General features: G+C 44.1%; 1 protein-coding gene across 1 annotated transcript in view; it reads left to right on the forward strand.

The window, feature by feature from the left end:
• The window catches only part of CLCN1 (chloride voltage-gated channel 1), a 61814-nt gene that overhangs the window by 22532 nt on the left and 25178 nt on the right, over window positions 1–14104 (forward strand). Inside the window, exons 3-8 of the mRNA XM_030471526.1 lie at window positions 6858–7011; window positions 7467–7598; window positions 9178–9306; window positions 9410–9543; window positions 10443–10520; window positions 11277–11355. Of these exons, the coding sequence (XP_030327386.1) occupies window positions 6858–7011; window positions 7467–7598; window positions 9178–9306; window positions 9410–9543; window positions 10443–10520; window positions 11277–11355 (706 nt within the window). The remainder of the gene's footprint in view (window positions 1–6857; window positions 7012–7466; window positions 7599–9177; window positions 9307–9409; window positions 9544–10442; window positions 10521–11276; window positions 11356–14104) is intronic.

The raw sequence follows: 14104 nt of genomic DNA on the forward strand, positions 1-14104 counted from the left end.
GCCTTTCTTTGTACCCCATTCTCAAGGACCATGCACACTGAGAAAAGGCAAAATGAACCTCCAGGAGAAATGTTTTACAGGGGTTTTACTGTTCTGGACACAAAAGAAGGGTGTTTTGCCTCTCTCTCCCCCATTCTGCCTCCAAATCTCTTATCCTGCAATGTGAGGAACTTGGAAACCATTATTCTAGAGAGGTGATAGTGTACAAGAGGAGGAAGAAGGAGTTAATAGCAGCTCTTTAGTGATTCTGAGGCATGCAGGGTCTTCTTTTCTTGTACACAATTTCTAGGATCTTGAACTCAAAGCTCATTGTAGATTAGTAGCTATCAAAAGACATATGGTTACAGGCAGCACACTGACAGTACTGGGAGGTGTCCTTAGACCATGTTTTTGGAACATGCTTCTCATTCCTATCACTGGTTGGTAGCTCACTGGTGTTGGCTGAGCTCATTGCTTTATTTGCCTGGCCAAGAAACAAGTGCCATAGTGGAGAGGAGAAGCTGTTGAATGCTCTAGCCTGTGGAAAAGTGAGCATCAAGAAGAATAAATTTCTCTGTATACCCATGACCGAATACACACAGAGCAGTTTGATAACATTCTTCAAATGTGTAAAGTGTTCTCTATAAGGGCACATGGAAAGGCTGAGTTTAAGCTGTAATGCCCAGCAGTTTACAGGGATGCCTGACTTCTCCATTAGGGCTTGCTGCTTCTCTTGTGGACCGTGGACTTAGAAAAATTGGGACATTGAGTGTGCACCCATCTTGTTCTATCTCACCATAGTTGCTGGCATCTTTATGATTGTCGCTTAGTCTTTTGGACACCTGATATCTGGAGAGAGAATGAGGAAGCCCGCTGAATTTTGTTCTCATTGCAAATATGGCTTGCTCAGAATAGGGAAGTGTGAATGAAGAGATCTCGTGAATAATCATTTCTGCCTCTTCCTGTCTGCTTTCTGCCTCTGTACTTCTAGTTCTGTCTGTCTTACCACCTTCTTTCTCCCCCCACACCCTCCCCTTCCCTCTCCTTCAGGAGTTCCCCTCTTGCTCACACCTGATATTCAATCCCAGCAGAGTTAGTGCCTTTTGCTGAGATCATGTGGCAGAAGAAGGTTGCTATAAATATAGTTGAACCCTGCAATCGCTGCCTTTGGGTAGGAAGGGGAGAAAGTGAGAGAAGCACAAGGAGGAGGAGGGGTAGAGAGAAAGCGAGTGCAGCAACAGGACAAATCAGAGTGATCTGAGGAGAGAAAGAAAGAAGAGAGAGAGCAGAATTAAGTGTGGAGGCCATGCACTTGGCCAGAACATGAGGTGGTTCTAGGTAAGGCTCAGAGCAACAGCTGTGTTACAACTGAGCGTGAGGAAGAGTAGACGCATGGAAGGCGCAGAGACCATGACGCAGGAGCCCAGATCGAAGTCAGCTTTGTGGGGGGGCGCTCCACAATACAACTATGTCTGCTTTGAGAAACGCACCCGTTACGGGATACCCGTGGAGGCAGGACATGAGGCCAGGGGGACAGGGGACGACCTGCACTGCCTGGAGAACTCCCTCAGCTACCCACAGGTAGGGCTGGACAACTGGGACTTTTGTGGCAGCACAGGTTTTTCAGGGATCACAAGCTCTTGGGGTTCCCAGGACAGTGCTGGTAGAGCACCCTGTCCATTCCCAATTCTATTACCTCTCCTCTTCATTTGCCGACTCCCAGGTCAGCATTAACTTCCATGGTTGTAACTACATCCATGAGTGCTATCAGCATTTCGAGTCAGGGGTCATTTTCACCTGCCATGGACACAAAGAGTTAGAGTGGACAAGTTGGGATTGGGAAAATCGTGCAGTCTGTTAATGTTTTTGTAACAGCAAAGAGAAACCGCAGCTGCCTTGAGCTGCATAGTGAGTGATAGTAAGTAGAAGAGTGAATAAAACCAAACAGAACAGTGATGTGTATAGATGGGTATCTATCTGCACAGCTCTATAGACAAAGTGATGCAGAGCTCTGTTCTCGCTTTTCTCTGACCAAAAAGAGCTTCATGGTCACAGACCATGTATGTTCATAGTTTTGGTAATTCTTAGGAGAGCTGTTAAGTGAGGATTTTCTAACCCTTAAACTTTGATGTGACTCTTGCTCTGGTTCATACAAGCAGTGGTTCAGAAAACGTACTCTGCTTACGGCTTCTTGTTCCATTATCCTCTGTATCTCCTCTACCTCTCCTTCTGGAATAGCCTCTTGCAAAGGGAAGGTCTTACAGCAGAGTCCTGGTGTCTTATTTCCTGTCACTCTGCTTAGACTAAGCTGACCTAAGGGGGCTTTAAAGCAGTGAAGGATCCAGTCAAATGGTGGAGAGAACATGTGAATGTGAAATTCATACCGAGTGGATGTTTCTCTTTACATCAATACAAAGCCCCTTACATGAATACTTAGGTGAACAATCAGGGGATGAGGGAGGGGATCCATTAATCATCTCCTGAAGACTTTTGTGATTTAGTGATAGGAAAAAAGCCACATTTGCCACCAAGAAAGCCTCTTCCTATAGATAAGCATCCCAATGGAAATTACATGTGCCACATTGCAACAGGCACAGATGACACAGTGAGGCAATACAACCCACCTCTGTGCTCTTTTGACCTTTTCTGCTCTCAGCTCCAGAGGCGTGCTGGTCAATGCATGTAATAAACAACCTCGTGCACCAACAAGCAGGCCATCAAATGCATTCCCATGCATATCTTCAGGCAGTAATGTCCCCAAGCAGCTATGCATTTATAAACACAATTTGCAATCTAAAAGTCAGACAGCTGTATTTATGGATTTACTGAAAAATATGCCCTAGAAATACTTTTATATAAACAATCACGTACACATGTGCATGTATGTTTATGTATGAAACTTTGTATGCAGACATATTCTGACATAACCAGGCTTGCTGTATGTATGTATATTTTGCTAGCCGTGCATGCACATGCAGATAAAATATAAATATGCATGCTAATGTACATCTTGTACAAACATGCACACTTGCATCATTAGCATGAAAAATAATCTGTTGCACTTTATTATCCATTTCCATGCAGAGTAACCATTAAGATTTTTTTCGCCACTGTCATGTGTAAAAAGAGTTGTCAGAGAGAGATTTTGATTCTGTTGTGCCCTTTTCTTCTGCTAGCTGTTGCCTTCTATTTTATATGTAGGTTAGAAGCTATTTCAGACTGGCTCTGTGATTTAATATAGTTTACACAAGCCCCAGAACAGTGAAATCTTGGTGTTTAGCCTGGGACCTTCAGAGAACTGATGGTCAGAAAACATATAGTGGTTAATAGATAATAAAATAGTAATAGTAGTGTAATAATAGTAATATATACATAATTTTTTACAATTAAGATAAAAGCAGATGTATGACAGATGACGTGATATACATTGACAAAAATATACATTATCATACATTGTAGGATTTTGTATTGTTTTCTTTCTGCATGAGAAAGCAGCTACAGCTGGTGAAGTATTCAGAAGCTGTGTTATTCATGACTTTAGAAAGGGTGTTCATGGCAGAGAGCTCACCCAGCAATACACAGATGGGTGTAATGGGAGGGTTGTGTTATTACAAGGAATTAGGCAATGCAGTAATATCAAGTAACAGGCTTACAGAAAGATGTAGGTAGGAGAGGCCTCTGGAGGTCTCTGGCCCAAGCCAGATCTCCCCTTTGCCTTCTGTTCTTCAGGAAGAAGTATTGTTTTGTTGCTTCCCCTTGCCCCTCACAGGTATCTAACTGGCTCTATGTTTGAGAAGTCGAGCCTAGACTTTTAACTGGTATTTAAAAAGCTGACTTACAAAGTGAGTTTGGGGAGGTTTCACCTTTAAGACCAAATATGGCTACTGTTTTGTGATCCATTGGAAAAAAAATCTGGGAATGTAATTTCAGGAACAGCAGGATGGCTGCAAGGTGGGAGTGAGAGCAATGAGCAGTAGAGCCCAAGGCTGCCTCAAGGGCCAGAAGCAGTAGATTAAAAACGTGCACTGGCAGTGCTGTGGGAAGGGATTTCAGGACTGGAATATGCTGTGGAGAACACATTGTTGAGTCTGAATGGCATCGGGAATCACTTAGGCTTTGGACTGTGAAAGAAGGGCAGTTTTATGTAGGTGCTGAGCACTCAGAAAACAGCTCCCAGGAAAGTATTGAGGTTGTGGTGCTGTACACGTGTTTTTCCCTGGGGATCCTGTGCAGCTTTTCCTCTGTTACTCAATGAAACTTCCCCATCTTTTTTTATTTCAGGCCCCGCTTAAACGCTAAGACATGCTTCCTCCCTGAAGGGGAACTTTACCTTGGTTGCACTTTGTCCCTGGATGGTTTCTGTTTATTCCCCCTCCCCTTTCCTGCCTTTAGTGTTATTTATACCTTCAGCTGGTTTGGCACCATTACCATGGTTTCACTCAGCGTTTAGCCAAGCTAGGCTTGATAGTACCTTTTGTGGCACAACCCTTGTTGTGATAATTGATACCTTTTAAAATTCTCTCCAGTTTTGATGGTGCTCAGAAATGCTCTGTTTCTTGTGTTAGAGATGGAACATCAGAAGAAGGAACAGTCTAAGTCCTACTGTGTTATATTTTTAGGTTTACATGCCTTCTAATGGAGTAGATATTTCTTGCCTAACCTAATTTTGCTTTAAGGTCATCCTTTGCTTTCTGGATTCTTTCTGTCCCACAATCTCCTACCATTTTAAATATTGCCAGAGTCTTTGGGACAACATGCTTGTGTATGAAGCATGTTGTGTTGAGACTAACTCGTTCTCCAGGACAGAACCTTCATTTTTGTGCCCGACAAAACAACTAACTCCATTTTCCCTGCATCCTGAGCGCATCATTTTCCAGCCAGATAGAAAGAGTGAATGAGGATACTGTATGAGGACTTTTACCATTCATACTATTATACTGTCATGCTGTTCCATCTGGGCAGATGGAAGACTAATTTGAACATCATACCTGGCATGGGTTTGAGTTCATAGTTTGGATTAAGCTGCATTTGATATAAACCCATCTTTTATGACCATGTCAAGGCAATGAAACATTAGCTGAGGTGATGTGAAGATGCATTTGTCTAAAATCTGCTAGTACGTGGCATTTCTGGCTGAAATAGACACAGTGAGAGGAAGAAGGAGCAGTCTACTATTTAGGACTGGATTCTGTATTTGACAGCTTACCTTGTATACAGAGTTCTTCAGCCCAGTGTTTCACTGTCCTGTCTGTATTATGAGAGTCATAGCATGGTCATTCCTCATTGCAGAGTATGCATTGCTTAATTTGCCTAGAGTATGCTGATAATCATAGGGTTAATAATTATATTAAATTTGTCAGCTTCCAGTGCAGTGATGAATGGAAGAATGCATTCAGATGTTCAGATAGGAACTCTTTGTTAAGAGTCAGCAGCCACCTTAAGAACAAGATGATTTAATGAAGCCTAGATGTTGTTTATTTCACAGAACACACACTAGGGTTTTTGAAGGGAGCACATGGTTCAAGTGTCTCTTGAAGAATATATGCAAATAAATAAACTACTCATTACTTCAGCCATATCTGTTATGTGGAAATAAGAACTGGTAGAGCACTGAAACAGGTGCTCAGAGAAGCTGGAGAATTTCCACCCTTGGAAATGTTCAGGAGTTGTCTGGGCAAGGTTTTGAGCAACCTGATCTGGCTTTGGAGTTTTCATGCTGTGAGTAAAGTCTTGGACTAGAAACTTCCAGACATGCCTTCCAGTATAGATCCTTCACCGAGTCTCTGAATCTATTTGATCTCAAGGAAACAGGAGCAACATCTCCTGTGTCACTTTGAAGGAGGAGACACGAAGCTGTCAAATAGAAGTGTCTCCTAAGTGCATGGTAGAGCTTTATATCTCTCATATGTCTGTCATTCTCCAGCTGAAGTGTCTGATTTTGTGGATCAAAACATTGCTCACTCTCCTCCTGCATCTTAGAGAAGCAAATGTGCTGGGGAGGAAGCAAAGGGTCACCTTGCAGGTAGGAAGTGCCAAGGTCATCAGGTGGTAGCGTGACCTCAGGTGAATCCAAAGCTTGTTCATTGAAGGACATGTGAGGAGGAGGGGTTTATTCTCTGCTTCTCAAATGCGCACCTTCCCCACCTATACTATGAAAGAGTGAGGTAGGATAGCTGCTCTTCACGGGGGTACAGTCAGGATCCTTGAAGCTCCCTTGAGATCTTGTTGACGAGACAGCACAACTGCCAAGTTTACTACAGATCCGTGTGTGAAATGTCATTGGTAAGCGCATGTAGCTAGTTTTGAATTGCATATAACCAAGTGCATTTCAAGATTGGTAGCTGAAGACAAAGACAAGATTAAGTAGCTAGGAAATTCAGAGGAACTGGATATATGCGAGGACTTAGCATGATGATTTAGGTAAATAACAGGAGGAGCTGTTCAGTACCCTGTGATATTTCTGAGCTGATGCTGCTGCTTTTCCTCCACAGGCACCATCGGTGGCTGTGTGCCCTGTTAAACATTCCTTGGCAGCAGGAGGAACAGATGCAGGACATTCATGCAGCCTGTTTGATAGTGTAATACCTCTGAACCTTCAGAGACGTTTCACAGTGCTGCTGACATCTGTGAGACAGCCCTGAGGGTGGCAGCCTCGTGAACTCTTTGACCTTCTTTTTTACCTCCAGAAAGCCTTGCTCCATCTATTCAGACCACAGCCAGCTCTTTTTCCGGATGTTAGAAAACAATATTCTGTGATCATATCTTATACCCCCAAAAAGAAGATGCAGTAGATCTGCCTTTTCATCATTAATGTGATTTCTGAAGGAGCTTTTGCCTTACCTTTTCCTTTTGATCTCTTTTGCTTTCTGCTCCTCTAGCTTTATGGCCAATATACAGACCAGGTAACTGACCTTGCAGACAAGGAAGCAGCAAAACTACTGAATAAGAAGCAGGCCCAAAAGAACAATGAAAGACCCCTGAAACGCGATAGTCAAGTACAGATTAAAGAAGAGCACTATTCCAAATGTCAAGGTAGGGACAATTCATCTTTCATTACCCTATGACCAGATACTGGACAGGCCAGCCAAAGAGATGGAATTTAAGCAAGGCAAAAGACAAGAAAATTGTGACTGGGAAGAAGGAGGGAAGGAAAAGGAATCACAGTGGATTAAAAAGACTTTTTCATGTGAGCTTTCATCCTAGGAAAAGCCGAGATCTGTTTGGAAAGATGTTGAATTCTGCCCTGTGTCATGTCTGTCCTCCCACCACCACCACCTCACTCCCCGCTGTGTTTTTTTGGGTTTTTAACTGCATAAGATTTTGCAGGACTGTGTAAGAGAAGGATGGGTACCAGTTCTTCCACACAAAGCCCATGATACTTCCAAATAAATCCTTATTGTAGTCAGTTCTCAGCATGGGAGAGGAGAGACAGACACATGCTTCATCTGTGTTCCCTCAGTTTTTCTGATTCACTCTTCCCTCCACAGACTGTGCTAGACGCATCCAGAAATATGTTACCAGGAAGCTTGGAGAGGACTGGATTTTCTTGATTCTGTTGGGTCTGGTAATGGCGTTGGTGAGCTGGGGAATGGATTATGCCAGTGCGAAGAGCCTACAGGGTGGGTCCCATTCAGGTGTTGCAAAAGCACTGTAAACGAGACGACTGTTTTACGAAGCCCAGTGACATTGTTATTCCTCCTTTAACATCAGTGTTCCCATCCTCACCCCTTGCTGCATGGGAAGTTTGAAGTACTTGCAACATAGGAGAGAAAAGGTTAACTAGGGAGGGGTTCTTTAAAGGGATGGCAGGAACAAATCTGGAAGTAAGCAGGCAGAAACAAAGGATATGTGCATGAGGAGTCAAGGACAAACCACTATTTTTACTGCCTTTCCCTCCTGCTCCCTTGAACATGTAGGGGCACAGGGAAGTGGTAGTGCAGTCCTTCCTATTATACTAGTTCCCATTCTTCCCAGGGGTATTGAGCACATGAGGAATGGGCAGAGGAGAGGGTTCTTAGGTGCCCTCCTGACACTTGTTTCTGCTTTTAACCTCATTATTGTTCTTTCCAATTTTTATTTATACAGTGCCCTGCAGTTTCCTGCTACCTGGCCATGTAGTGCTCCCTCCTTTCACTCTTTCCACAGAGAGCTCCTAATCGCTATCTTAGATCCCTTCTCTGCATTTTTCCTGTGCTCCCTCTCCCCTTTGGAGCAATAACAATCACAAGATCTTTCAGTCCTCTTTCCCCTCGTCTCAATGCACACATGCACACACCACATTGCCCACATCCTGTTAACTGCACTGTTTCTTTCTCCTTATCCTCAGTGTCCCAGTCCTGACCTGCACACACACACCAGCCCTTTCCTCAGTGTTCTTGGCTGCTGATGTCCACTGGACACTGCAGTTTCTCAAAGCTTCCATTACTCCTTCAGCCCAGTGTTCTTCCCTCTAGAGCTTCCACATCTACCAGGCATCTGGCTTACCCTACCAGTCTCAGAGAGCCCCTGTCCTTTATACTCCCTGCAGCTGAGTCCTTTGGGTATTTCTTTCCCTCTGCCAAGTCTCAGCCTCTGCTGTGTGGGGAGCCAGCTCAGGTAAAGGAGATGAACTGCACAGGAGCATCAGTTCAATTTGGGTTCTCGGCAGCTCATGCTGTTATTCCTGGCTGAGCAATGGAACCACTGCTGTTTTAACACTTGGCACAGCTCCCTGCATGCTCCGTAGCTGCTCTAAAAGACAAATCATAATCAGAGCTTTTAAGCTAGTTTTTATGAAGGAATGATTTTTCATGTGATTGACATGGACGAGAGGGCACTGGCTATTGGTGGACGACTTTATTGTCCTTCAGGACCCACAGAAGGCCCACAGGCTGCCAAATGAAAAGACCCTGTACAGTTATTCATCCTTAGAACTGCATGTAACACACATCTTCCTACACAACATTTGGGCACAGGTATTAATAGTGTCTAAGAATAGAGAGCCACTTCTATCCATTCCTGCAGAATGCCTGCTTTATTTGGGAACTCTTACTCAAAATGAGTCAATGGTTGTCTTCTTAGAAAATGAGGGCTTTAGCATATAATTTCTCAGGGAGATTTAGTATGGACAGGTTTAGCAAGTGTGTGATTCTTTGATGTCTACCAACCTGTTTGGAGCACCTGTGGTTACTGACAACTTCTTTGTTTGTGTGCCTACAGCCTACAAGTGGATGTACAGAGAGCTGCACCCGAATATTCCTATGCAGTATATGGTGTGGGTCACATTCCCGCTTGCTCTTATTCTGTTCGCGGCCATTTTCTGCCACCTCGTCTCTCCACAGGCTGTTGGTGAGGGCAGAAGGCATGGCAAGATCTGTTTCTGTCTGTCTCATTTGTCTTATTCTATTTGTCTGTGAATTTTGTTCATCCCCTGCTCTCCTGTTGTTTTCAGGGTCTGGGATACCAGAGCTAAAGACCATTATGAGGGGAGTGGTCCTCAAGGAATATCTCACTCTCAAAGCTTTTGTGGCCAAAGTTGTGGGCCTCACAGCTGGGCTTGGAAGTGGCATGCCTGTGGGGAAAGAGGTAAATATTGCTGTTTTCATGTGCAGTAGTGGCCAGAATCTGGAAGGTGGGAGGAAAGCCAACTGTATCCTGGGCTGCGTCACCTCTCTCATGAGACCCCACCTGGAATACTGCATTCAGTTCAGGGGCCCCCTACACAAGAGGGATGTGGACCTGTTGAAGCAAGTCCAGAGGAGGCCCTGAAGATGATCAGAGGGCTGGGAACCTCTCCGATGAGACAGGCTGAGAGAGCTGGGGTTGTTCAGCATGGAGAAGAGAAGGCTCCATGGAGACCTTATTGCAGCCTTCCAATACCAAAAGAGAGTCTACAAGAAAGCTGGAGAGGGACATTTTGCAAGGGCATGTAGTGATACGACAAGGGAGAATGTCTTTAAACCAAAAGAAGGGAGATTTAGATTAGATATCGTACCAAGTTGTTAGGCACTGGAACAGGTTGCCCGAGAAGCTGTGGCTGCTCCATCCCTGGCAGTGTTCAAGGCCAGGTTGGACGGGGCTTGGAGCAACCTGCTCTAGTGGAAGGTGTCCCTGCCCGTGGCAGGGGGTTGGAAGTGGATGAGCTTTAACGTCCCTTCCAGCCCAAACCAGTCTGATTCTGTGATTCTACGGGTTTCTGTAGAAGAAGATTCTATAAATGTTTTGGTTTGCTACCATTCTTCTTCTCCAAAGCTCTGCTCTTTCTAGCAACACTTACCTTATGTTGGCCATTTTCCTTCTACTTTGAAAGGCTTGATATAGAAAACATCAAAGAAGTTGTCAGGTAGTATTTAAGAGGGATAAAAACCAAAGATTGGAGGGCTGGCTGAGATGGCCAAAGAGAAATTTGAGATCTGCAATGGCTAAATGGTTGTCAGTAACCAGATGGTAACCCTCTCTGATTTCTTCCTCTTCTTCTCTTGCAGGGTCCTTTCGTGCATATTGCCAGTATCTGTGCTGCAGTACTCAGCAAGTTCATGTCAATCTTCTGTGGTGTGTATGAGGTAAGGCACATGACTCTGCATACAGGTCTTCTACAGAGAAGAGACACATAGGATAGTATTGGTAGGCCACAAAACAAAAGGGAAACATATGGATTGAAGTTCACCCTATCCTATAAAGCAGTAAAATATAAGCCAAAGAAAATGGTAGGGGGAAGCCAAATACACAGTGAAATAAGACCACCAATGTTACCTACCAGGAGGGTGGTTAGGAATATGCATTTAACAAGTTTTCAGTCTCATGATGCTGATACCTTTGCACTGTCATCATTGTCTGTATAAAAAAGTAGCTGCAGGCAAAGATCAGTTTGTCTTTAAGCCAAATTTATACAGCATTGCTAATTATAGACACTGACACTGTCTCTGGGCTTTTGCTGTCACAGAACAGCCTCTGCAGGCTGATCACTGTATTGACTAGTTGTATAAAAAAAATCCATTCGCTACATATATAGCTACATGTAGAAACTGCTTTACATACCGACTCCTAGCAGAAACTGGCTGTGTAATACAACAATGGGAGGTGCTGTTCTACTTGAGTAGATCCTTTCTACTGTCCTGTCATAAGGACCAGATGTCGCTGCTGAAGACCAGCTGACAGTACTAAAGACCGCACTAAATGTGTAGAACCTGCTATTTGTAATAGCAATGGCTGAATCTGCTGCTGGCTGTTGCTTTGTTTCATTGTTGTGGATCCTAACCCCCCGGCTTTGCTCCCTCTAACCCCAGCATGCCCTTCTCTGGCTGCACTCTCTGTTCCAGAATGTGCATAGGCAGTTCGACCTCCTGGTGGCGGCTTGTGCAGTTGGAGTTGGATGTTGCTTCGGGGCTCCTCTTGGAGGCAAGTGTCTTCCTATATGACATTTAATGTACAACTCATTTAGCCTCTTGCTGTGAAATTTTGTGCTCTGAGGAAAGGTTCTCCACCGATACCTCTCCACTCTAGCAACACAAGTTTCTTTCTGTGTGTAACTGGTGGCAGTGAAAGAAAGGGAAGGTTACAGGAAAAGTGACACCTATGAATGTGCTGATTTCTAATGATGCAGCTTGTTCAGTCCCTGTCTGCCATGGACATTTTTCAACCTGGAGAACACCAAGGGCTGTCCAGAAAATCAGTAAAGACCAAGTAAAGAACAGAAGTCAAAAAAAACCCCAAAAACCAAAAAGGGAATAGCAATATGTAAGAGTAGGAGATGATGGCAAGTATGGCAGGAAGTGATAATACAAACAGGGAACTACTCCATGAATACTTCATTGGTGGACTGGAGAACAGATATATCAGTGTGTAACGGTTTGGGCTCCCCATATGAGAGATGTGAAAAGCCAATAAGATGGTTGGGAAGTTGGAGCAATGGTACATGAAGAGAAGCTGCAGAAGCTGGGTTTACTCAGCCTAAAGGAGAAAAGGCTGAAGGGGGATGGTCTAACTGATGTTATCAACCACCTAAAGGGGGATTTTAGTGAAGATTGATCCAGGCTCTTTTCAGAGTGGCACAGTGCAAGAGACAATGGGCACAACTTGCAACAAGGGAAATCTGACCTTGTGTAAGGAAAATACACTCCCTTTCCCCAAGGGTGGTTCAGCACTGGCACAGATGCCCAGAGGGTCCAGGGAATGTCCACCTTTGGAGATGTCCAGGACTCACCTGGACAAGAACCTGATCTAACCTTGGAATTATCACAACTCTGAGCAGGGAGTTGGAGACATCTCCAGTTGTCACTTCCCACCTTTCTAGACCCTGATGTGAGGAGAAATGTGGAAATTTATCTCTGACCCCTCACATTTGTACTAGTCTCCTCATTCATGGAATTTCCTTCAACAGCACATGTGCCAGAAGCACATGGTAAATTCTTTCTATAACAGTGAAAGCATATTCATAAATCATTTGTCTTAAAATGTTTTCCATTCTTTGTTGTGATTTCATTTCACTTTGCCCCCCATGCACTGTTCTGAATGTCTCTCCGTGGTTATTGTGCCAAGAATTTTGAAGAGGTTTTTGAAATGTGATGTTTTTTCTAAGTTGGCTTTATTTCTTCCATGCACTTCTTACCTGTTAGTCTTCAAATGGATGAGTTATCTGACAAATGTAACATGGTCTTGCATTAACAATGACTCTGGTGCTGTTAAAAAAAAAAAAAGGAACATCGTTTTTCAGCTACACATTAGAGATTCCGCAGATGTTAACTTGAGAAAAGATGTGCCAGGAAGAAAATGAGGTTCAGCAGGAGACAGGCTGAGAGCTGTGTATATGTGGGCAATACAGCAAGTTGGAGACAGCCTGAGCTGAAGCCTGAGGCTTTAAGACAAAACTTCTAAGTCTGCCAAAAACCATGAGAGAAAACAGGTTCAGAACCAAGGATTAGATGGTCAGGTGGAACCATTTGTAGTATATGGGAGAACAGTGTTTCTCTTAATGGTAAAAAAACCCCAAAGTAAAGAAACCCAAAAACCTTCCCTAACACAGTCTACAGTTCTTGTTTCTTTCTCTGTACTTGGAATTAATATAGTTGGAGACTGCAGGACACATACATAGTTCAGTAGGAGAGGCTAGAGAAGAAAAGAGAAGGCTAAAGGGACGGTGGTCTAATTCCTGTCTTCTGTAGCTAAAGGAGATGTTAGAGGTACAAAATAGCCAAACTCTTCTCAAGAGAGCAGTGAAAGGGCAAGAAACAACAGGCACAACTCGCAACAAAGGAAATTCTATGTATGCATTTGAAAAGATTCTCCTCTTGCGCCAAAGGTGGTTCATGGTGGCACGCGTCAAGAGAGGCTGGGGAATCTCCATCCTTGGAGGTGCTCAGGGCTCACCTAGCACCCTGATCCTGAGCACCCTGATCTAGCCTTGTTAGCCCAGCTCTGAGCAGACAGTTGGAGAAGAGGTACCTTCCAGACTAAAACTTGCTGTGAGTCTATGATAACATTGTAGTATGGGAACAAACTGAAAATTATCATAGCTTTTGTAGCCCTAGCTGGATTCCTCTTAATGATTCACACCAAATTGCTGAATGTAGTTTCCATTACCTGGCAGTCATGTAATCTTTAGCTGAACTTAATCCAGGATATAGCTTACAATTTCGCATGGTGCCCATGGCGTATAACTTCTTGGTGTTATTGCTGGTGAATGCCACCCTGTGTGAGGAGCCCTCAGAATGGATTTGGGAAGCCAGTTCAGCCCTTGGCAAGTAAACGGTGCCCAGCCTACTTTTTCTGAGTGCACTCTGGTACTCTTTGTTTGTCTCTTTGTTTTGGTCTACCTGGCTACTCCTATGCTGCTACACAGCACCAGCACCCTGACACAGTGCTGGGTCCTGGGAGATGCCATATGCCCCAGGCTGTTCTCAGTGGTTGCTATAGGTTGCTCTATCTCGTCGTGTTCTTCAACGCTGTCCTATCAGGCTTTGCACCTTCAAACTAGTCTAATAACTTCTTGCTATACAGCAGGCCATGTTGCATGTACTCTCAGTTTCAAGGTGTTAATTTCCATGCTGGTGGACTATAACACAACCCTCTCACTATGCCAGACACTTCGAACTGAACCCCATCCCTGTTCTGGGCGTGATTATGTCTTAAGGTCACAGGGGCACTAATA

The sequence above is a fragment of the Strigops habroptila genome, chromosome 2 (genome assembly GCF_004027225.2).
Source record: "Strigops habroptila isolate Jane chromosome 2, bStrHab1.2.pri, whole genome shotgun sequence".
In the NCBI taxonomy this organism is placed as follows: Eukaryota; Metazoa; Chordata; class Aves; order Psittaciformes; family Psittacidae; genus Strigops; species Strigops habroptila.